Genomic DNA, 23,603 nt, shown 5'->3' with positions numbered 1-23,603 from the left:
AATTCTTTCCATGTTTATCTCTCATATTTCCTTTTCTCTATCACAAAAGGATTACTGGTTTAATTTTTTTCCTTATTTCTCACAAAAGGAAATATGAGAGAGAAATAAGAAAAGAATTTAAAATCAAATATGCATTAATTAGTAATAAAAAATTAAACACATGATATTTTATGAGAGTCAGAGCACAAAGTGGGATAAGAAATAAGGATAGAGTATTTGGATTGGGCAAATGTTGAATATCAAAATTCAAAAGGTTTCTAAATGCTTAGTTCAAAAACAAGGAAAAGAAAAAGTTAAATGTGTAAATAAATCTCCAAATTAGACCAAAAAAATCAATTTAACCCATTTCCTTTTATTACGTTTAAATAAGCCTTTGAATTCTTATTTTAGATCGAATAAGTCATTTTCTCTAATCGTTGACCAACTTTCATTAGTCAATGGTACAGTTAAAGCGAGCACAAGTCAGTTGCAACCGTACAACCGATCAGAATCGACGTCAGCGGCCACAATCAGCTCGGTTATTTAGTGTCGATTTAAGGGGTCAATTTTAACTATCAGTTTAGAAGGTTGCACGATTCAATTTTCGGCCACACATCTTCCCCACCCGAGCCAGCAGAACAACTGAAGGGGATGAGTGAAATTCCATTTTTATCTTTTTTAATCCTTTTTTTTCTTTTTTTCCTTCCCCGATTTTTGCATTCTCTCATCAAATCAACCCTTTTTTTCCCTTTGAAACCCTAAAAACTTTCTTCCTTGGTCCTAATCAATTGTCGTTGCCAACCCCTTGCTGCCATCTCCACTCTCCTGTCGTCGTCGTCCTCCTCGCCAGTCACCAGTTGTCTCTTGCTGTCATCTTCCCTTTGTAACAAATTTATCTTCAAGGTATATTTAATGTTGAGGAACTTGAGTAGTTGACAGATTGTGCTTGCTATGTGAACAATGAAATTCAGATTGTTTTGTATTTTAATGGGTTTTGTGATTTGTGAGGCTTTTGTTGAGATTTTTTTTTTTTTTTGCTATGTAAAGTGTGAACAATGAAAGCTGGTCTTTTTAGCCTTGATCCCTATCCCAGATGTGCTTTTGCAATCCAACTTGTTTGGTTATGTAACTTATGTTGATTATGTTGTCTCATGTTTGGTCTACAAGTGGGTTTCATGTATGGGTTTACATTTAAGAGCAGAATGTTTAGGTGTACATTGAATGAATTTGTGCACCAAATGTTTCGTTTTTTTAATTTAAAAAAAAAGGTTGTTTATTTTCTTTATTAAATATTTTTTAAATTAGTACTTACAATATGAATATTAGAGAAAATTGAACTTGATTTTTAGATAAAGAAATATACATTTTTTTTCTTTATATAAAGAAATATAAAGCTAGGATTTAGAAATTAATTTAGATTTTATATTATTATTTCTTTTTAAACTCTTTAACTAACTATTATTCTTTTTTTTATTAATTAGACCATAAATAATAAAAACTTTTATTCATGTCTAAGTCTCTACATAATTCATAACATATTATCATTGACCAAATTTAATTCATAACATTCTAGCATTGGCCAAATTGATGCTTGCATTGATACTTTTTTTCTCCAAGAAAATTTGTTTTATTTGCAAGTTCTTATAAAACTTAATCAATAAATCATAGAAATGTTTAGGTTTTGACAAATAAATTCATGTCACACCCTTATTAAGTTAAGTCTATTTGTCCAAAAATTAAAATGTGTATAAGAGTCAATTTTTTTGCTAATTAATTTAATCCAAAAATCACATGTTCAACCTCTCATAATGGAAAAGAGATATGAGTCATATAAGGGGCACATCAATCAAAGAACAAATTGAAAATATTAATCCAAAAACAAAAAAGGTATATCAACCAATACTTTAATTTTCTGTTTTCCATATTCATAAATCAAAATTAATTTAGAAATTGTTTAAGGATTTAAATCATTTATATTACGTTCCATTAAAGTATGACAAATTAGAAAATGAGATGGTTTGGGTTAGAACTTAGAAAGAGATTTTTAATCTTCATAATTAATACTTACAATATTAATATTAACAAAGAAATATACATTTTTTCAATTTTTTTTGCTTGTTTTTTTTTTTTGGTTATGCATGGTATTATTATTCTTTTTCACTTTGGCACACCATATTTACTTATATGATGATTTTTTTTTTTTTTTTTGCAGATGTCAAATGAAATTGAGGAGAATATAAATTTAGCAACTAATGACTCAACATCTACACCTCAAGTTGATGTAAGTGTTATTGAAGGCAACGCAAAAAGTGAAGCAGTAAGCTCTAAACCACAAAAGCACAAGGAACCATCAAAGACATCATTGCTTGTGTGGGATCACTTCGCAAAATTTGTTGATGACAAAGGTAATCATAAGGCTAGTTGTAGTCATTATGATAAGGTCTTATGTGCTGATACAAAAAAAATAGAACATCTTCTTTAAATAATCATATTAAGATTTGTCTGAAGTTGAATATACTCTGTGCTAGTGAGGAGAGTAATCAAATGGAATTAGTTTTTTCATCAAGAGGAGATGTGTCTTTGGATAGTTGGAAATTTGATCATGATGCATTTAGAAGGAGTTTAGCTAAGATGATTATTATAGATGAGTTGCCTTTTAGATTTGTGGAAGCGAAAGAGTATAGGAAACACATGAAAGAAGCATATCTTAGATTTCATATACTGTCACGATGGGCTATTGCTAGGGATTATTATAAGGTTTATGTTGATAAAAAAACTCATATGAGAAAATTTTTGAGATCATATTCTAGTAGAATATGTCTCACCACAAACACATGGACTTTGGTATAAAGAATTAATTATTTATATCTAACTGCTCATTTTGTTGATAAAGATTAAACGTTACAGAAAAAGATTTTGAACTTTTGTCCCATTACTAGTCTCAAAGGTCAGACTATTGGGAAGACAATTGATAGATGTTTGGTTGATTGGGGGATTCAAAAGATTTTTTCTATTAATATTGATAATACTAGTTCCAATGATGCTGCAATAAGACATTTGAAGAAAAAATTTATACGTTGCCAAAACTAGTATTTTATGAGGTAAATTTTTTCATATTAAATGCGTTGCACATATTGTTAATCATACTGTGACTGATGGGTTAAAAGATATCAATGACTCAATTGCTCGTGTTAGAGCAGCAGTGAAATATATTAAACAATCTCCTTCTAGATTAGCTAAATTTAAGGAGTGTGCTACTAAGTGCAGGAGTTCATAGTAAGTGTTTATTGTGTTTAGATGTGTGCACCAAATGGAATTTTACTTTTTTGATACTGGATACAACTGTGAAATTTGAAAGGGCTTTTGCATCATTTGAGTATTGTGATAGTAGTTACATAAGTGAATTAGCGAGGAATAGAGATGGGGTGCCTGATGAAAATGAATAAGCAACTGTTAGGAGGATTTTTTTTTTTGAAAGAGTTTTATGATATGATTGTGAATGTTTTAGGTACATTTTATGTCATTGCCAATTCTTTTCTTAATTCTATTTCTGATGTGTGTGGCACTTTGATTGAATGGCAACAAAGTAATGATGTAGATTTGAAGTCTATAGCAATGAGAATGAAAACTAAATTTGACAAGTATTGAGAGAATGTGGAAAAAATGAATTTAGTGTTGTACATCGCCTCAATTTTTGATCTAAGGAAAAAGCTTGCTTAGGTTGAATTTACTTTCCAAGATATGTATTTTCCTGAGCAAGCTCTGTTGATGTTTTCTTTATTGAGAAAAACAATGGATGAGTTGTTTTAATGTTATAAGTATATGTTGCAATCCCAACCTTAATTTCTTGTCGGTGAAAGTGGTCAACAGTCTCAAATGTCAATGAGATAAGTCACCGGTGGTGAAGGTGAGCATGGTAGTGCTATTATTTTGAGTGGCAAGGACCCAATAACTACTAAGAAAAGATTAGATGCTTTTAAAAGGCATCGGTTAAACAGTGGCTTTGAATAGCATAAATTGAAATTAGATAAATATTTATTTGAGCTGGTGGATGATGATTGTTACGACCCGAAACTCCCTTCGAACCCGTGACAACCCCCTCGATGTCCCGATCGACACTCATTACCCGAAATGTCAACCGGAACCCCGCAAGGCTTTAATATCAGTTTCTCATTTTCTCTGTGAGTAACCATTGCCAAATATCACGTTCTAAAAGATTTTAAACTATTTTCAACTTAAAACAATAAAAAATAATTTTCGTCTCATAGGGGTATTTTAGTTATTTTTTCTCTAAAAATTTCGAAACTAACTAATAATGTAGTATACGGTGCAAAACACATATTTCATAATCAAAAATAAATTTGGATATCTAAAACATTCGTTTAAAGTGAAATTATGACTGTTAGAATAAAATAAAAATATTGAATAAAATACTCAATTTTCTCATAAAACAATATTTTTAAAACACTGCGTAAATAATTTTTATTTATAGCGTAAAAGTAAAATAAATTTTTACATACAGTAGTACAGATAACTAGAGTATGAAATTTAATTTACAATGACATGTGGGCCCCAAAATGACAAAAATGAACGAAGGTTGCAAACCTACAGTTTTTGAGGAAGTAAAGCCAACTGTGGCCTTCGACGATATCAGCTATCTACAGCCTATACTGAGTTTGAAATGGGTGGAAAGGAGGGTGGTGAGATTATAAAATCCCAGTGAGTAAACAAATACTATCTAAAATATGTAAAGCTGAGTAAATGAAGACAGATAAAACAGTTTAACATATTAAAATTCATCACCTTTCAACTTGTTTCAACCAAATAAAATCAATTCATATAAATCGAGTAATCAACATGGCTTATGAATTTCTTAAAAGCTTTGGCTCGTGTCAAAATCATTCTCATACCCAGTTATCATGGATGTCTTGATCGAGGGCTATCCCAACCGAGTCCGTCAAGGCTGTTAAAAAGTCATGTACGCATAAATTATGTTTTTATTTTGAAAACATAGTCGTTCTTTGGCGTTGGCTGAGTTCACCCTCACGTGGTGGTTTAGCGTGAAGTGAACTCTAAAGTGTTAACCTCAGGAGTTATCCACCCGCGCCTCTCATACTGAGGTAAGATATAATGGGGTTTACCATGCCCCTCTAATAGGCTGGTCCACAGAAACCCGTCTACTGCAGTAAGCTAATAATTATCCACCAAATCAATAAAATTCCAACAACATGACGTGGCAATTATTTTACAACACAGCATGTCAAGGCAAAACAACAGTTCATACATTTTCAGCACATTTACCAAATCCAGCCACTCATGTCCACATTATCATAAGCCATTTAATTCAAACCATAATTTACAACACAACAATTAGTCTCCAATTACTCCATTTTCCAAAACCATCATTCAATTTCAAGACAATTTTATAAAATCATTTCATTAAATCACATTTTGTTTATAAAACTGAAAAATTAATCATTTAATTCATTTTTCATGAAATTCACAAAATTGGATAAAAACCACTTTAGATAATTAAGATGATAGTAAGGTTACTCACAATGTCTAGAGTGCGAATTTTTGAAGTACTCTGACTACTGGTCCTCAAATGCAATTTCCTTGCCTTTATCGGAGGACTCACCACCTTGACATAGTACAAAATCGAGAAACTTACTACATTGGTACTAAATCGAAATTAAACTAATTTAGACTACTAATGCATGATATGGAATGCAAAATGCACGGGTAACCATCTAAATATGATATTGGCCTAATTCGTCTTGTCACCCGATTAATTAGCCAACGCGTCCAATTTAGCTCCAAATTGCTCTATTTCTTTTCCAATACCTTAATTCACCAAACACAAGTCAAATAACCTAAAATTTGGCAAAACCATCTTCACTTTTCTTCTTAAAATTTTCGGTCAATAATGGTACATTAACACCGTGATTTTTCCTACTAATTTTTCACACCATAATTCATCATTTTCTAACCAATTCTCTTAAAATAAAAAATCAAATTCATCCTCACTCAATACAAGGTAGGTTCGGCCATTGATGGGTGATGGGGAAAATGAATTCTTTTCTTGTTGTTTTGCTTCTAGACATGGTAAAATAACTAAAAATACTAACATAACTTGAAATCAAATCAATTCAACATCATTCTCTCTCCATAACCATTCGGCTAGCCATGAATTCTTCATGATATCTTGTGATTCAACCATGAAAAATGCAAAATAATGCATGAAAAAGGTAGATCACAAGTCAAAATCAAGAAATTTTACCTTTGATTGCTTGATTACTTGAAATCCACCAATTTTTCTCTAAAATTTTCACCCTAGGGTTCTTGTTCTTTCTTTTCTTCCTTTGTTCTTCTTTGGCCAGACATATGAATGAGAAATGGGTTGATTTTATGCTGATTTTTAAGCCAAAATAATGAATGGATGAGATTTTGACACATGTTATCATTCCATTGGTCCATGTGTCATACTTAGCCATTAAGCAATCTTTCTCCACCACTTAAATTTCTTCAATTATCCATGATAATATTGGGTAAAATCCATGTGCTGGACAAGTGTTGGGTGGTGTAAAATTACAATTTTGCCTATAGGGTGGCAAAATGACTACATTGCCCTTATGCTCGAAAAAATACCGAAATTAAAATTTTTCACTTCTCAACCTCAAATCATACTCCAATGAGTCAAATGTGATCACAATCTTTAAAAAAAATTTCCATTTTATCCCTAGATAGTGAAATTTTCGATTTGACTCCAAATTGATCCTCGAACTCCAAATCACCTTTTTAAATCATTCATGGACTGCAAAATTTTCAATTTCACCCTAAAATCTCTATTTGATCTAGTTCGAGACTTAAATCAACTTTGTTGTACCTCTAGGTACAATACCTACTTTTGTAAATTTTTCGGGACTCTCCTAGCATGCAAACATGCTATCCATCACATGTATGTCCTGTCAAGTATTTTATAAGGTCAGGCTTTACAATGATGCTAGTGAGGATACTGACTTTGATGTTCTCATGTGGTGGAAACTCAATTAGAATAGGTTTCCTATACTTGCTACTATTGCTCATGATGTATTAGCGGTTCCCATATCAACAGTTCCTTTAGAATCCGCTTTTAGTACCGGTGGACGTGTGCTTGATGCATATAGGAGTTCTTTGACTCCTAAGATCTTGCAAGCACTTATTTGTACTCAAGATTGGCTATATGAAAAAGCACGTGGTGATCCGAAGCAGCTTGAGGATGATTTGGATGAGATCGATAAACTTGGTTTCAGTAATTATTTCTTTGTTTCTTTAGTTCTTTGTTTAATTTACCATAATATAGTATCATTTTTTCTCAATTTATTTCTTTGTTTTTTTAGTTCTTTATTTAAAGATTTTACCATATTTGTTATTTTATTTTTTAGATTTATTAAAGATTACGTTAAAGCCTATACGGTAGACTAAGGCTGGGTCTGACTCTGACTCTGAGTAATGTGTTGTTCCTATTGACTATTTTCACTTTTTAGGTAACATTATCCATAAGTGTTATGCATATTTACATTTATAATTTATTTAGATTATCTTAACATAATTATTTATACTAATTATTTTATATTTTAATATTTTTAGGAACATGTTTTGAAAAATTGCTACATTGGAGTTAGAGGATTGAGGTCCATCAAATCTATGTTTTAAATTTTAGTAATTTATGTTGTGTCACTTTTGGTTGTGTAACTTTTAACTTTTATTAATTTGTAGTATGTGAAGTTTATTAATTTATATTGTACTTCTCAGATTTAGAGTAATTGCATTGCATATTATGTACAATTTATGAAGATCCTTTTCCTTTATCTTTATCATTGTATTTAATCTACTTGTTAGCGAATTTAATATATGGTATTTATTGCTTCTTTTAAAAAAATAAATTATTGATTTTACATTCTTATAAATAAATAATATGGTGTTTATTCATTTTTATTAAACAAAATTATATACTGTTTAATTAGATAATTAAAAATAAATCATATGAGTTGAATTATTTATTTAAACAATATGGGCTTAATTTTAATTATGAAAATGACGTTGATACAAATTTAAGCCCAAACCCAATACAAATTTTTCAATGGTTTTATCATCTTTGGGTCATTTAAGCTTAAGCCCAATCCAAGCCTAATGCAACCTCCCACTGACCGAAATCGAGGGCGATTTTGATTAAGCGATTTCCCTTACGACCGATCAGTTTTAGTTAATCATAAGGGAATGTCACTTTTAGTGGTTTTGGTTTCTCCGAAAATCGAAACCGACTGATGCACTCCTTTAAATACAATTAGCAATTTTTTATGTCACATCATCTGTCATATGATACGTTGATGTATTATCTTGATGACATCAATACCACGTAAGAGATGATGTGACACCAAAAATTGCTGACTAAGAATTAGGTTTTTTTTTCCTTTTATCTATTTAAATGTTCAAAAATTATTAATTAGAGATTTGAAACAAAAAATTAAAAAAACCCTAACTGCTTAAAATTAATTATTATCGTTTCTTAATTGATTACTATATTTTTAATTGAAATCATTCTTCTTAACAAAAAAAAAAAGCATAATCTAACTTTTTCAGTTTGATTAAAGCCATTGTTGCTCTATTGAAAGTTGGTGTAGAGAAATCCAAAAATATCCAGAAACGATTATGAAAAAAGAAAGAGTAAGGTAGGACACACAAAGTTTATAATAATGAAACTAGTAAAGACACACAATATTGTTTCACAATAATAAAAAAAAAAGCCAAATCCTTTTCTTCTCTTCCTTAGAATTTGTAAGGAAAATCAGATGGTGTTGAATTTTATTTACTAGCAATAATAGATTCTTTTTCCACATCTTTGATAATTTGTGAAAATTCTAGACTATCCAAATAACGATTTTAGAATAGAAATTGTAGACAGAGATGGGACATTTTGATTATAAGGTACATTGGGCTTAGGGAATGTTGAAGAAAGTGAATATTTGTTCGTGAATATTGATTTGTTTAGGCTATTTGAGTGCATGGTTGTCTTATGTAATTAGATTTAGGTTTTTTTTTTTGCTTTTTGTAATCAAATTGAAAAAGTTGGATTAGGTTTTTTTTGTTAGGAATGATAGCTTCAATTAAGAAAATAGTATTCGGTTAAAAATGGAAAGTAATAAGTTTGAAGCAATTAATTTTTTTTTAAATCCCTAACCAACAATTTTTGTACATTTGGATGGAATAAGGGGAAAACACCCAATTCTTAATCAACAATTGTTAATTCCTCGTTATCTACCACGTGATATTAATGTCATCAAGATAACATATCAACATATTACGTGACAGATGATGTGGTATCAAAATTTGTTAACTAAGGGAGAGGAGCTTATTTGATCCAAAATAAGAGTTCTCGAGTTTATTTAAACACAATAAAAAGATAAGGGTTAAATTAACTTTCTTGGTATAATTCGAGAACTTCTTTGGGGTATTTAACAAAAAAAAAAAAGCTTGTAAATGCTACTTCAAACATAGGCTATCCTAATTCCTCAATGAAGTGGTGGCATAGTTTATAAGATAGTATCACTTTAGAAACTTACTCTTCATTAAAGAGATATAATGATCGGTAAAATGTTAAAAGATATATTTTCACAGTTCTTGTATCAGTAAAAAATAAAATAAATTTTAATGTATAAATAGATACCTTTTTTCAATTAATATAAAATAAATTTTAAGAGACTTTTTTTCAATTAATAGATATAATTTTGGCTAAATAATTAAATAAGCCCATAAATTATATAAAAAAAGTTAATTTAACCCATATCTTTTTATTGCATTCAAATAAATTCCTGAGTTCTTATTTTTGGTCAAATAAACTCATTTTATTAATTGTGGACTAACATTCGTTAGTCAAAGATATAGTCAACAATTTTTGATGCCACGTTATCTGCCATGTGGATCTTAATGACGTCAATACCACGTAACATCAAAAATTGCTGACTAAGAATTGAGTTTTTCCTTTTTACCCATCCAAATGTTCCAAAATTATTAGTTAAGACTTTGAAACAATTTTTTTAAAAAAAACCTAATTGCTTCAAACTAATTAATGTTTTATCCAACTTTTCCAGTTCGATTAAAGCCATTATTGCTCACAAATAAATATTCACTTTCATCAACATTCCCTAAACCTAACATCCCTTATAGTGAGAATGTCTTCTTTCTATTTGTAATTCCTATTCTTCTTCTAAAAATCATTTTTTAAGCAATCTTAATGTCACGACCCGAAACTCCCCATCGAGCCCGTGACAATCGCCGCGAAGCCTCGACAAACATTCTTCACCCCGAATGTCAATCGAAACCTCGCAAGGCTCTCGTATCAGCTTTCGCACTTCCCTTGTGAGCAATAGTTATCAAATATCAAAATACGAAGGATTACAAATCATTTTTAAATTATAACATAACATATTTTTTTTCTGGCTCACAGGGGCATTTTCGTCATTTTTGTCGAAAACCTCGAAACTTGCTAAAAATGTAGTAAGTAAGCCGAAAATATATATTTAATGATTTAAAAAAAATTAAATATCTAAAATGTTCATTTGAAGTGAAAATTTGACCATTTGAATATAATAAAAATATTCAATAAAATAAACTATTTTCTTATAAAATAATTTTCATAAAACTATCGGTACATAATTCTTATAGCATAAAAGTTAATTATATTTATATATACTATAAAGCAAATAACCAAAGTATAAAATTTCTTTTACAGTGACACGTGGGCCCACATCTAACCAAAATGCATCGGAAGCTGAAAACCTACAGCTTTTACCGATTCGAGTCCAAATGAAAGTCCTTGTCAAAGTCAGCTAATTATGGAATTTCCTGAGCCTGAAATGTGAGGAAATGAGGGTGGTGAGACTATAAAATCCCAGTGAGTAAACAGATACCATCTAAACTATCTAAAGTCGAGTAAATGGAGACAATTAAAATAAATCATCATACTGTAATTTCATTACCTTTCAACTCATTTCAACCAAATAAAATCAATCCATAAAAATCGAGAAATCAACTTGGCTTATGAATTTCTTAAAACTTTGGCTCGTGCCAAAACTCATACTCGGTGATACCTTGCGTAGGGCATCTAACCGAGTCCGTCAAGGCTGTTAAAATTTTGTATACACTTAAAATATATTTTAGTTTGAGAAAAATACAGTCGTTCCTTGGCATTGGCTGAGTTCCCCTTCACGTGGTGGTTTGGCGTGAAGTGAACCCTAAGCTATACCCCAGGAGATACCTTACGCGCCTCTCCGTTCGAGGTAATAATATAATGGAGTTTACCATGCCCCTCTAATAGGCTGGTCCACGGAACCCCCTCTGCAGTAAATAATTAATATATAATCCACCAATCAATAAAATTCATTCTAGCATGACATGGTAATTTATTGCAACCCAGCCTCTCAAGGCTGAATACACAGTATAAATAATTCTAACACCAAAATCAGTTTAGCCGTTCATGCTCATTTATTATCATAAGCCATTCAATTCAAAACCATAAATTTGCAACACAAACTAGCAGTCTCCAATTACTCTATTTTCAAAACCAATATTTGATTTTCCAGAAAATTTATAAAATCATTTTATAAAATCACAATTTCTCTTAAAACATAGCAATTTACCATTTAAACTCATTTTTCATAAAATCACACAGTTGTATAAAACTACTCTAGATAATTAAGACGATAATAAGTTCACTCACAGTTCTAGGAGTCGATGTACTCCTAATCTCAGTCTCCAAGCACAATCTCTGTACTTTTACCAGTGTACTTTATTCACCACCTATCCACAATGTACAATACATAATTTACCACATCAATACTTGACCATTATAAAATCAATTCAGGCTCGGTATATATGCATGATATGATATACAACTTATCCGATAACCGCTTAAATGCGGTGTTGACCTAATTCGGCCTATTATCTCCAATTTAACTCCAAATCTATTCTTCTCACTTTCTACACTCCAATTATAACTAAATTACCTCCATGACTGTGAATGAGATTCAATTTATCATTCTCGATAGCAAATTACGAAAACACCCCTAGTGGATAAAAATTATATTTTTGCTCCAAAAATTTTCATTATTTTTCTAGGCTCATAATTCATCATTATTCATCATAATTCCTCAAATAAACATCAAGATCATCAGCCAATATTCCCCTAGAAAATTTGGCCAATAATGGTAATGGAGGAAAATAAATTCTTTTCTTGTTGTTTTGTTCCGAAATATGCTAAACTAACTTAAAACACTAACATAACTTAAAATCAAATTAATCTAACAACTTTCTCTCTCCTAACCCATTTTTTCAGAATTGAATTCATCATGAAAACATGTAATTTAATCATGAAAAATAAAGAAAAATGCTTGGGAATAAGAAAACTCAAGCTTAATAGAAAAATCTCACCTTTTTCACTTAATTTTCTTGAAAATTCACACTTTTTCTTTGATTTTCTCTCTCTAGGGTTTTGTTTTTGTTTTCTCTCTCTTCTTGCTGGTTTGGCCGGCCATGGGGTGGAAGATGGGCTGATTTTATGCCTTTTTATAAAGAAATAATAAAATAATAAAGGTATGACACATGGCATCATGTCATTGCCCCGTTTTTAAAATTTTAAAAATTTTAATCCTTTTTATCTCCACCACACAATTAGTCAATGGTCAAAATGAGGATAAAGGAAGACCATGTGCTGGAAAAATGTCCTGGTGGTGGAAAATTACAATTTTGCCCATAGGGTGGCAAAATTACCATTTTACCCTTTTACTCCAAATTATACTGAAATTAAAATTTTTCACTTCTAAACCTCAAATCTTACTCCAATAAGTCAAATTATACTCCAATAAGTCAAATGGGGCCAAAAAAATCTTTTCTAAAATTCTCATTTTGTCTCCAGGTGACAAATGACCATTTTACCCCTAGATAGCGAAAATTCCGGTTTAACTCCAAATTGATCCTCGAACTCCGAATCACCATATTAAACCATTCTGGGACTTTAAAATTTTTAATTTCATTGTAAATTCTCTATTTGATCTAGTTCGAGACTTAAATCAACTTTATTGTACCTCTATGTACAATACCGACTTTTGTAAATTTTTTGAGACTCTCCTAGCATGCAAACATGCTTTTCATCACATGTATGTCATGATAAATATTTTTATAGAGTTGGGCTTGCCATCTTCTCCCCCACTTGGATCAACCATATGATCTTTCTTCTTGATGACTTCGACATCCAGCTAAATATTAATATTTTAATATTATTTTATTAATAAAATATTATTTTATTCTAAAAATTTTATCTTGTCTCCTTGGTACCCAAAATACCTTATTATGCCTCACTTGACTTCCAAATCGCCTTTTATCTCACAAATTCTCCTCCGATAAAATTATTATTATTTTATTGTTATTTTCTCACTTGCGGAATATTTTATCCTAAACTACTCCTTTCGTCTTTTATCACTTCTAAATATTTTAATTGACCTCAATTTGCATTCGATCAACTTTATTTATCACCATATCAAAGTATGGGATATTTCACTTAAATTTTCAAAAATTGTGAAAGATGTAGAGAGATAATTTATTATTGTCTTCCTCTTCTCAAAATCATATCTAAATATTCTCGAATTTTTCTACATTCCTCAAACCAACATACCTTATAGTTAGAATGCCCTTTCTCTGTCTGCAATTCCTATGCCTTTTCTAATAATCGTTCTTTGGATAGTTTTAAATTTTCAAAAACTATGACGATGTGTAGAGAAAATTTATTATTGACTTCCGCTTCTCAAAATCGTATTTAAGTATTGTCATATTTCTATATACCAACTTTTAGTCAAACAACGATGGCTTCAATCGAATCGAAAAAGTTGAATTAGGCTTTTTTTTTTGTTAAGACTAATGACTTCAATTAAAAAAAAGACAATTAGTTTAAAAATGATGGTAATCAATTAAGATGCTAATTAGTTAGGAAATGACGGTAAATGGTTTGAAGCAATTGATTTTTTTTAGTGTTTTGTTTCAAATCTCTACCAATAATTTTTTGATATTTGGACGATTAAAAAGAAAAAAACTTAATTCTTAGTTAGTAAATTTTTATGTCATGTGATATTGATATTGATATAATCAAGATAACACACTAACATATCACTTGACAAATAACATGATATAAAAAGTTATTGATGGTAATGTTGACTAACAAAAGTTAGTCAATAATTAGTAAAAAAAACTTATTTAACTCAAAATAAAAATTTAATGATTTATTTGAATGTAATAAAAAAATAAAAATTAAATTAATTTTTTTAGTATAGTTTCGGGGGTTATTTGTGTATTTAAATTATATTTTTTAAGTTAAAAATGTGTAATATGGTATCCGCTCAACCCAAAAGGAATTAAACAAAAAGAAGTTGAAGTTAAAAATATACAAAAAAAAAGGTAAAAAGGAGCAACTGATATTTTTAACCGATAAAAAATAAATAAATTAAAATAAATAGAAAAGGGTTTTAGGGGCTTTGGCGGTTAGGGTTTTAGTCAGATTGATATATTTCGGCAGTAGATTTTTTTTTGGGCTAAAAAGTGAAAACGGAGTCTGCCCGACCTTTCAGCTTATTTTTCTTTTTTTTTTTAAAAAAAAAATTGGTATTTCGTAAGAATTCTCTGTTTCTGATCCCAAAATCCTGAAGGTATTTTCTCTTTCAACTCTCGATCTTATGGGCTTTTTGTTTTGCATGTCATTTGATTTGATTTTTCTGTGTCTTAAGTCTTGACGATTCTTCTTCGTAAATGTTGTTAGGGTTGTAGAATGGATTGAGTGTCGGAGCTACCTCTCGTTCTCTGTCAAGGTAACCCCATGTTCAACCGTCGCCGTCATTCTCGTTTTTGATTTTTCCTCTGCCCTTGTTTTTCGTTTTTCTCAAACGTGAATGTGTGACACTCTGTTCTGCTTGGTTGCTGACAGAGAAAGAGGGGAAATAGTGAAGGAAAATAGAAGTATGGATCATAGGTTTGATGTTGTTTATAGGTTTTTTTTCTTCTTTCATTCCATTTTTTTATGGTTTAATGCTGTGGGGAACTTATGGTATAGGCTCGATCCTTTTTCCCTTAAGCCATTGTAAGGTGTTATAATGAGAGATGCCATCTATGATAAGGGGTTCAAACGTGTGTGATTTGTAGCATCGACTTTTCTGGTGCCTAAGACATGACATTAGTGACCACAAAGGTACTTTGGGTGTGCTGGTGCTCATTGAATATGTGCCACTGTGCTGGTTCTCTTCACTCACTTTCCTTGTAATACTTAGGCATGCCATCGATTTTGTTTTTGTTGTTACACGGGAAGAGAATTAGTCTGAGTGAAGAGGCTGACTTTGGAAGGTCCTGTTGATTACTTGGATCACATGATAGGTTGGTTAAATAACTGATAGTGTACTTGTTGACCATATAAACTGTCCATGGCACTAGGGTTAGCTATGTTAGTGATGAAGCTTTGTTGGCTTAGCAGATCTCCTTTGAATTTAATTACTGGTAAAAAATTGAAATACGTGGCTGAGATGGTGGATAATCAGAGTTAGGGAATTGATGCTAAATCTGTGAATGCTGGTGGTGCATGCATGACCACAATGATTTGACATGTAGGGTTGTATTTAATTGAATACTTATGCTGTTGGAGCTGGCTGTAGAGTGTAGACTAAGACATCATGTTTTTATGTGTGTCCTGTTTATGTAAACGTGACATTCCAAATCAACTGCTGGCTCGTGAAGAAAGGCACTTCAGAAACTTAAACTTTTTTTTTCTAGGACAACACCACCATTGTAATTTGAACAATTATTCAACTACTAGTAATACGGCACACTAGCTTGCATGTCTAGGATAATTGTTTACCTTCTTGCATAGTCAGAGGCAGGGTCGAAGTCTGGGGGAATAAAAATAACATATATTTAATATAAAAGATGAGTAAAAAGTAGCAAATAGAACCCAGTTGATAAAAATATATGGTAAAAAGTATATGCCAAAATAAATAAAAAAGTAGGGTAATTGCGTAGAAATTGTAACTTTTTTATAAGTAAAAAGTAAATAGATTCAAGCATTGTAGTTCATATCACATACTAAGAATTGTATAAAAATTAAAGTCTAATTGATAATTTTGTTTAAACTTATAATTTAAGTTGCAAAACTTTTGAAAAAACCAAAAGGGTGATAAGAATAAAAGAAGAAGAAAAAGGAGAGTTGCATCCCCAATTGATTTTGTATGCCAAACATATAGCAACTAAATCTTCATTAATTAATGTATTTACTTAGAAATAAATACCATCAAAAATATTTATTTGACTAACTGAGAAGGTACATAATTTAAGGTATTATCAAGTTTAATTATGCATATTTAAAACGAAAGTAAAAGAAAATCAAATTATTAATTAGATTTAGAGCTAAAAGTTTTGGCAAATTTAAAGTTAGATATCAATTATAAGGATTTCTAAATTGGGTGGGTTGGGGGGGGGGGGGGGGTGGCAATATGAAAATTCTCCTTTTTAATTTAAACATTTACCAAAGAATTCAAAAGCCAGGGGGGGGGGGGTGCTCCTGCCCTGGGGATTCACCTCCGGGCAGAGGTGTTTAAATCTAAGGAATCATGTTATTTGATATGCCCAGGTTAAGTAGGTGACATTCTAAATTTGATGCTGGTTTTTGAGACATAAGTGCGATCATGTTTTCTCTCCCTCTTGTCTCTTTTGGTGGGGGTGGGGTGGGTGGACAGACAAAGATTTAATGGATGTGAATTGAGCACCAGTTGTGTTTGCTAATTGCAAAACAATCTTTCTAGTTTAATTCTTTATTAAAAATCACTCATTAAGTCCCTTTAGATTGCTTTCCAGGTGCTCCAATTTCACATCATCATGATCCAAATTCTGGTTGAAGAGTGTGGCTGTTATTATTGCCATTTTGTTTTGACATTGTGAAAGGTTTTTGTTGCAAAATGCTGTTCTTTTGTTGATTTCAATGATATGTAGTCTTTAACATTGCATTTATTTTCCTTTTGAGTCGTAGGATTACACCTCGGCTGGTGGAGACGCTAATCCAATTCATTCAGATGTTATGTTGCCAGGTTTAATTCAGATTTTATTTAGTGATTCTACAGATTTTGTCTTGATTGTATTTCCCTTGCCTGAAAAATATTGCCACTAGTGTTTTTCTAGTTCATTTATGCTTTTATTAATTAAGAACTGAAATTGTTTCAGAGAAAGTGAGCACAGTGATCCAAGTATGATGTAGCATTGAGTAGAAATAGTAAAACAGTGATAAAAAACCAGAATAAATGCTAAAATTGATGTAAAATTGAAGTTGGAGCAAGAAAACTAGGGTTTAGGGTTGTAAGACCACTAATGAATAATATATTCAAGTATAATATGGCTGCTAAATGAGTTTTAAAGATTATTTATGCTAGGTTTACTGCAGGTTTAATCTCAGCCCTTAGATACGAATAAACCTCATCTAATCCTAGCCATTCAAACTCATTAAATGATCACATGCTAGTCAATTGACCATTTAATAAAATGAAAAACATACTAACCATAAACTAAAGTAAAACAGCAAAACCTGAAATAACATTTCAAAATAACTAATTTAAATTGCTTCCTGAATGCTCCTGCATCAAAGTGTTGAGTATCAAATTTTTGGCTTGAAATATGGGGATGAGCAACTTAAGCAGTGATTCATAAGGACATCTGGGGCAAGAGATCTAGCATTTGTGGTATGGAGAACTAAAGATACGGTGCTCTTAAATTTTTATAAAGCTTAGTGATTTTGGGTCACAAATACCTTTTGGGCAGCGAGATTATTAAGCTTGCTGTTAGGATTAGATGAGTAGAAGCAGAGTCTGAAAGAGAACACTGTGTGTTACTTGGACTGATCATGGATGAGAATATAGTAGTTATCTGATATTATGAATAGCGATTCTCATAATTTTGGGTAAAACACAAATGGGCTGTTTTTGCAATGTGACTTTAAAAAAAATGGCTCAAGTTTTTTTTGATAAGATGTGAGCAATTGATAAGGATATAAGAACTGGGAAAAGCATTATAATTTTTCTGCAGTTCATTTGGCAAATAGGATGTTGATATTTTGGATTTTATGTACATCTCTATTCTCTGTGGCGTTTCATGTTCATGAAAAACTGTTGGTTACATCAGTCATATTTCTTAGTGTTGTACGTACGTGTAGGTGCTTCTGAACTGTACAGAAGTTGTGAGGGGGTAGCTGAAACATCTAAGAAAGGGTTTTGTTGGTTTGAGCTGAAGCGTCTTGGGATGGCAGAGTGGGGTGTCTGCAGGCAAGTTAAATTTGTGAGCTCTCAAGGAGATAGCACTGCCAAACAATCTTCTGGCATAATTGAGGAAGAATATGATGAAGATGATAAAAAAAATGTGAAAACTGAGTTGATTTCATGCCCAGAAGTACGGAAGAGAAAGTGCCCTTCCTCCAACCAACTTAGAAAGGAAAAAGCTGCAAGATGTGGGAAACAAAGGTTAAATAGTGGTCCTAACAAGTGCAAGCAAAACAAGCGCAACAATTCTGCAGAGAGATGGTCCACTGAAAGGTGAAAACCTTAATTGCGCTGTACTTAATTTTTATACTTATGTTTATGCAGTATTTTCTTATATATGGTACATGTTTTGAAGATATAAGCTGGCTGAAGAAAGCATGTTAGAGGTCATGAAGGCTGAAGGGGCTGTGTTTGAGAACCCAATATCTCGGCCTGCTTTGAGAATGGCAGCACGTAAACATATTGGTGATACCGGGCTCTTGGACCACTTGCTGAAGCACATTGATGGAAAGGTGGCACCAGGTGGCACCGATCGGTTTCGGCGCTGTTACAACACTAGTGGAGTGATGGAGTATTGGCTTGAGAGTGCTGACCTGGTCAACATACGAAAAGAGGCTGGGATCTCCCCATTTTGGCGGAAACCAGATGGGGTCCCCTTTCAGGATTCTGCTTGTGCTGTAGAACTCAAATTGCTTAAAGAAGAAATGGCCAAAATGAAGAGGTGAGGAAACTGGATTAACAGCTTTGTTAAAGATGAAGCCATAGATGGTCTTGTTTTCATCATCTCAGGTGCCCTCTATTTTTTGTAAATAGGGAGATGGAGGAACTGGTATCCAAGCAGCAAGAACAAGGCCAAGCTAATTTGATTGAGGTGATGAAGGAAACATTTTGAAATGAAATATCATTAAGATAACTTTGTGATGTTCACTTGAATTCTTTGTTGTTATACAGGGGATGCAGAAAGAATTGTTGAAATGGAAAGCGAAGACAGATGAACGCCTGATGGAGTTTTCAAGCTCTTTGAATGGTTTGCAGGTAAGATAGCAATATCCTCTCTTTAATCTTTGAATTTCTGAAAATCTGATAGATGTTAAACCTAAGGTAGGAGGTTTGTATTCTTTTGAAGTTATTTAATACTTGTTTTTGTAACCAAGAGAGTTATGCTTGCACATCGATGTTAGAAGTTGTCAATTACGTGCACTGAACTCTTAGTTTTAACTTTTTTTACGAGAAGGACATGTGCAAAGAACTAGTGACGTGGAAAGCTGGAGTTGAGCAACAGCTTCTGGAAATTTCAAATTCATTGAGCAGTCTGCAGGCATCAAAGCAATGCACTATCTTTAGTCCTTCAGCTTCTGAAAGATGGGAAGATTGGCTGGAGAGCACCAACCTGGACAATTTTCAAGGGGGTAACTTGGCACCCTGGTTAGAGAACCCAGAGCTGATTAACTTTGGCCACGATGCTGCAGTTCAAGATACAGATCTGGCCCCCCTAGCATGGTCAAGACCTGGTCATAGCCCCTTTCAAGGTCCCATTTGTGCTCAAGAGCTGGATACGCTTAATGAAGATATGGCTAAAATAAAGAGGTAAAGAAAGCTGTGTGACTAAATTTTGGAGAGAAGATATTGTGATTAATGATGGAGCTGCTCTCTTTTGTTATATAAACAGAGATGTGCAGGAAGTAGTGCCTAGGAGGCAAGAGGAAGATCAAGCTAATGTGACACCTGATTCTTCTGTTACTGCCAATTCAAAGTTAGATCTTGATAATTCGGTGCTTCTGTTTCAGGTGATGTCAAACAAAAGAATTTAATTTTTTTAAACTAAGACATGCATGGAAAGGTGCATATGTACTATAACATGTACATGTATATAATTTTTGCTTGCGTATATAATTGTGTGGATGTGTGCTTGTTATTTGAGTGTACTCAGCTCTGCATTAATCTCAATGAAGGGCCAATTTGGGAATCTCCTCTTTGACAGGAAATGTTGAAGGACTTGGTGAAATGGAAAGCTAAAATTGAACAACAGCTGATGGAGATTTCAAGTGCAGTTAGTGCTATGCAGACATCAAGGCAGTAAACTCTCTTTTTCTTCAACTATCCTTGGATGCAAATGACTGGAGCAATCCCTCCCCACCAGGCCTTCCTCTCTTAATTTTTCTTCTCCCTTTTAAGTTACATTTATATTAGTAGGATTTAGCTCTTGTATAGGACTCACACACACCTGTGGCACCACATCTAACCTCAACCTACAAAGCACAACTTACGTTGTGAGTTAAGTTGTCAATATCATATGCTGACAGAGTAGAGACCTCTCTTTCAAGTATAGATTTTTCTGTAGGAATATGCTTAATTTAGTTGATGACCTATGGATTTGTTTATTATATTATATGACCTTTCTTTTACTAATGGTATATATTAAATTATATGAATGTGGAGTGGACTGTTGTTGATTTAGTGGTTTTTTTCAAGTAATGTGCTTGTATTCAATTGTATGTACCATTTTTCTTCTTCTTTTTTTTTTTTTTGAATTATTGTTATTGTTTCAAGTAATATCAGGATGCTGACAACAAGCATTCTGCATTCTTATTATGAAATGGCCAGGTTCTACGGATTAATTATTTGTTCAGTGATACTATTATCAATGGATGTAAAACAGCAGCTGAAGAAATCAACATATATGCAGGGAGATGATGAGAGATCCAATTGGATTGCTTTTGTTTCTTTACGGGGGATGGGGCAATGCCATGCTGGGGCTCGAACCTAGTGTTACATGCCTTAGGACCCAAGTGGGGATAGATAGGTCATAGTCATACAAAAGTAGAAACACTATTTTACGAATTAAAATTGTAAATTGAAGGCTTAGCAAAATGCATAATTTTAATTTTTTACATAAAATAATCAAGTCTGCTCATCTTTTTTAAATAAATATAATTTTTTGGGTTGATGAGGACTTTAAGAGCTCAAGGTTTAGTTGTTTAGACAAGTAAAATGAGTTACTTTAGTTATTTAGACAAAATTCAATCCAAGAGCTAATGTAATCTAGTAATTATCTTTAAGATTCAGTTTTGGTGAAGGCATAAGCAGCTGCATGCATGGATGATAATTGATAAATGTTAAGATGGTTGAGAGCTATTACAACTAATTAGCAACCAACCATGTATTTTTTTTTTTTTCTAAAATAAGTGTATATGATTGTTTGTCAAGTTTAATAAGATTTTAAGGAAGTGGCTGATATAATGGTAACAAATGTGGCAAATTTCAATCTAAGACATATGGCACGATCTTACAATCTAAGAGTTTAATAACCTAGCAGTTAGCTGAAAAGAAGACCCCTGCACACACCCTGTGAGGTTACAACACAGTGTTGAGATTGAGAAGAGAGAAAGAATAAGACAACTGCTGCTTGCTGCTTGCTGCCTGCTGCCTGCTGCGTTTATTATGGCTGCACGTTCCTCCTTGTTGCTGTCACCTAGTTAAAATTCATCTCACTTGATTCCAATTCAAAGCGGTGGCGATTGATTGTTTTTCTTGTCGCTAGATGAATTCAACCAATCGGACCGAGTCTTGGGTCAACATGTCATCTTCTGCTATGTCAATCCAAAAGCAAAATCAGGTTATTTTCTTGGGTAAAATATCTCTACTTTTAAATTTTATTTAAAATTTTAAACAAATTTATTAATTTTCGAAATAGATATTTCGTTTTAAAAATACAAACATTATTAATAAAAATTAAAAAAATTAAAATATTTTTAATTAATTTTAATAATTATTATTATATTTTAAAAGAAATTAAAAAAAAAAGGAAAGGGGAGCACCTATCAGGCTCCCCTAGGGAGCACGAGTCCGATGGGAGTATTTTTTTTAAATTAATAAAAAAATAAAATTATTTAATAATAATTATAAAAATTAATTGAGAGTAAAATTATTTTTTTATCTTTACTACATTAGCAAGTGATGAAAATACTAATAATTAATTAACAATCAAATTTATATGCCTAATAAAAATATGTTATTAAAATAAAACATTATTTTAAAAATTAATAAATTTTTATGTACTTTTTATCAAAATTTAAAAAATAAAAATATTTTACCTTAACGTTTTTGTTTGACATATCTGATGGTAAAAGGCATAAAAGTCAAAATGCCACCAACAAGGAATGATATTTGTGTAAGCTCTCCATACCAAAAGTAAATGCTAAAGCTCGTGCAAGCATTAACAACCGCTTTACTTTTGTTTTATTTTATTTTGTAAATGTGTAAATATAATTTAAAAAGACAAGTTGCCTTTCAAATATGCTACTAGTTTTATATCGAAATTAAATTAAAAAAAAAGTTAGACATGACAAGAGATTCGTAAAAAATGGAAAAACTATTATAATATAATAATTCTGTAGTTGAAATGACAGAAATTGAAAAGTGTCGATTTGTTATGTGGCCCACTGGATTTACGTTCAAAACTACTTAAAGGTTTGTTTGACTTTGACCCTCCCATTAATTAATTAGTATATAATTTTTTTAAAACAGAATTCTTTTTTTCAATTTTAAAAAAATTAAAAAAATAACCAAAAATATATATATGAATTGAATTCGAGAAAATCCAAACATAAATGAAATTAATCCCATCTAAATTCATCCAAACTTGTTTGTTTACCTCTTCTAGAGTGTAATCCTCCTATTCGTATTCTTTGTTTCAGACTGTCATGTATATTTAAAAAAAAAACTTTGATTTTTGTATATTCTACAATATAAATTTTGATTTCCGTATAATAATACTTTTTAATTTCAAAAAACTTTAAAAAATTAATAACAAATTTAAAATATGAAAAAAGTTAAACATATTTCGATAATGTAAAAAAAATATTATTTATTTTATTGAAATACTCGAAAGAAAATTACAGTCAGGTCAGGGACTGGTATTTCAATAAATCTGCTTAAAACAGGGGAGCAGTAGCACATTGGACAAAGGAGTGAAAAAAGGACGGGGAATCTAGACAGAAGAAATTTAGATCTTGGCAAGCAAGAAAGGAAGAAGGGGTAATAGGATAGGCAGTAAAACATCAGCATCTGACGTTAAGACAGGGACCCAGATAGAAATGGGTTGGCTGGATTGACAGAGGGAGAGGGTAAAGACTTTTGTTCTTTTTTTTTTTTTAAACTTTAATTAATTTAATTGCCTCTTTGCTTGGGTAGGTTTGGCAGCATCCTCGTCAAGGTCTTGTTGTACCCTCGAGGTTCTTTGAGTATTGCGTACTC

General features: G+C 31.7%; 1 protein-coding gene and 1 long non-coding RNA gene across 6 annotated transcripts; both read left to right on the top strand.

Moving 5' to 3' along the window:
* Positions 1-570: 570 nt before the first annotated feature.
* Positions 571-7,784, top strand: LOC18612023 (uncharacterized). Of its 2 annotated transcripts, XR_016025291.1 has the most exons (3): positions 571-882; positions 2,192-2,384; positions 7,609-7,784. It is a non-coding gene; the product is annotated as an uncharacterized LOC18612023 (long non-coding RNA). The 2 variants fall into 2 exon arrangements; XR_001926487.2 differs by lacking the exon at positions 7,609-7,784 and having other exon boundaries at positions 2,192-3,620.
* A 6,763-nt stretch (positions 7,785-14,547) lies between these two features.
* On the top strand, positions 14,548-20,804 carry LOC18612022 (DYAD protein). Of its 4 annotated transcripts, none has more exons than XM_018114234.2 (10): positions 14,548-14,711; positions 14,822-14,870; positions 17,072-17,129; positions 18,245-18,620; positions 18,703-19,068; positions 19,161-19,218; positions 19,299-19,382; positions 19,582-19,934; positions 20,017-20,134; positions 20,329-20,804. In XM_018114234.2, the coding sequence occupies exons 3-10, from the start codon at positions 17,120-17,122 to the stop codon at positions 20,425-20,427; spliced, it is 1,464 nt and encodes a 487-aa protein (XP_017969723.2). In that variant the 5' UTR covers positions 14,548-14,711; positions 14,822-14,870; positions 17,072-17,119; the 3' UTR covers positions 20,428-20,804. The 4 variants fall into 4 exon arrangements, with proteins under 4 accessions (XP_017969723.2, XP_088659189.1, XP_007048650.3 ...); XM_088803063.1 differs by having other exon boundaries at positions 20,300-20,804; XM_007048588.3 differs by having other exon boundaries at positions 14,558-14,711; positions 17,115-17,129.
* The last annotated feature ends 2,799 nt before the right edge of the window (positions 20,805-23,603 follow it).

This window comes from Theobroma cacao, chromosome 1 (genome assembly GCF_053813885.1).
Source record: "Theobroma cacao isolate CCN51 chromosome 1, ASM5381388v1, whole genome shotgun sequence".
Lineage (NCBI taxonomy): Eukaryota > Viridiplantae > Streptophyta > Magnoliopsida > Malvales > Malvaceae > Theobroma > Theobroma cacao.
Note: the sequence above shows the minus strand (reverse complement) of the source record. Positions and strands in the feature narration are given on the sequence as shown.

Bases quoted from the DNA above. Each gene is read 5' to 3' on its own strand.
- LOC18612022 (XM_018114234.2), top strand. The intron at 19,069-19,160 runs GTGAGGAAACTG...TTTTGTAAATAG, and splicing joins GAAATGGCCAAAATGAAGAG to GGAGATGGAGGAACTGGTAT. The intron at 19,383-19,581 runs GTAAGATAGCAA...TTTTACGAGAAG, and splicing joins GCTCTTTGAATGGTTTGCAG to GACATGTGCAAAGAACTAGT.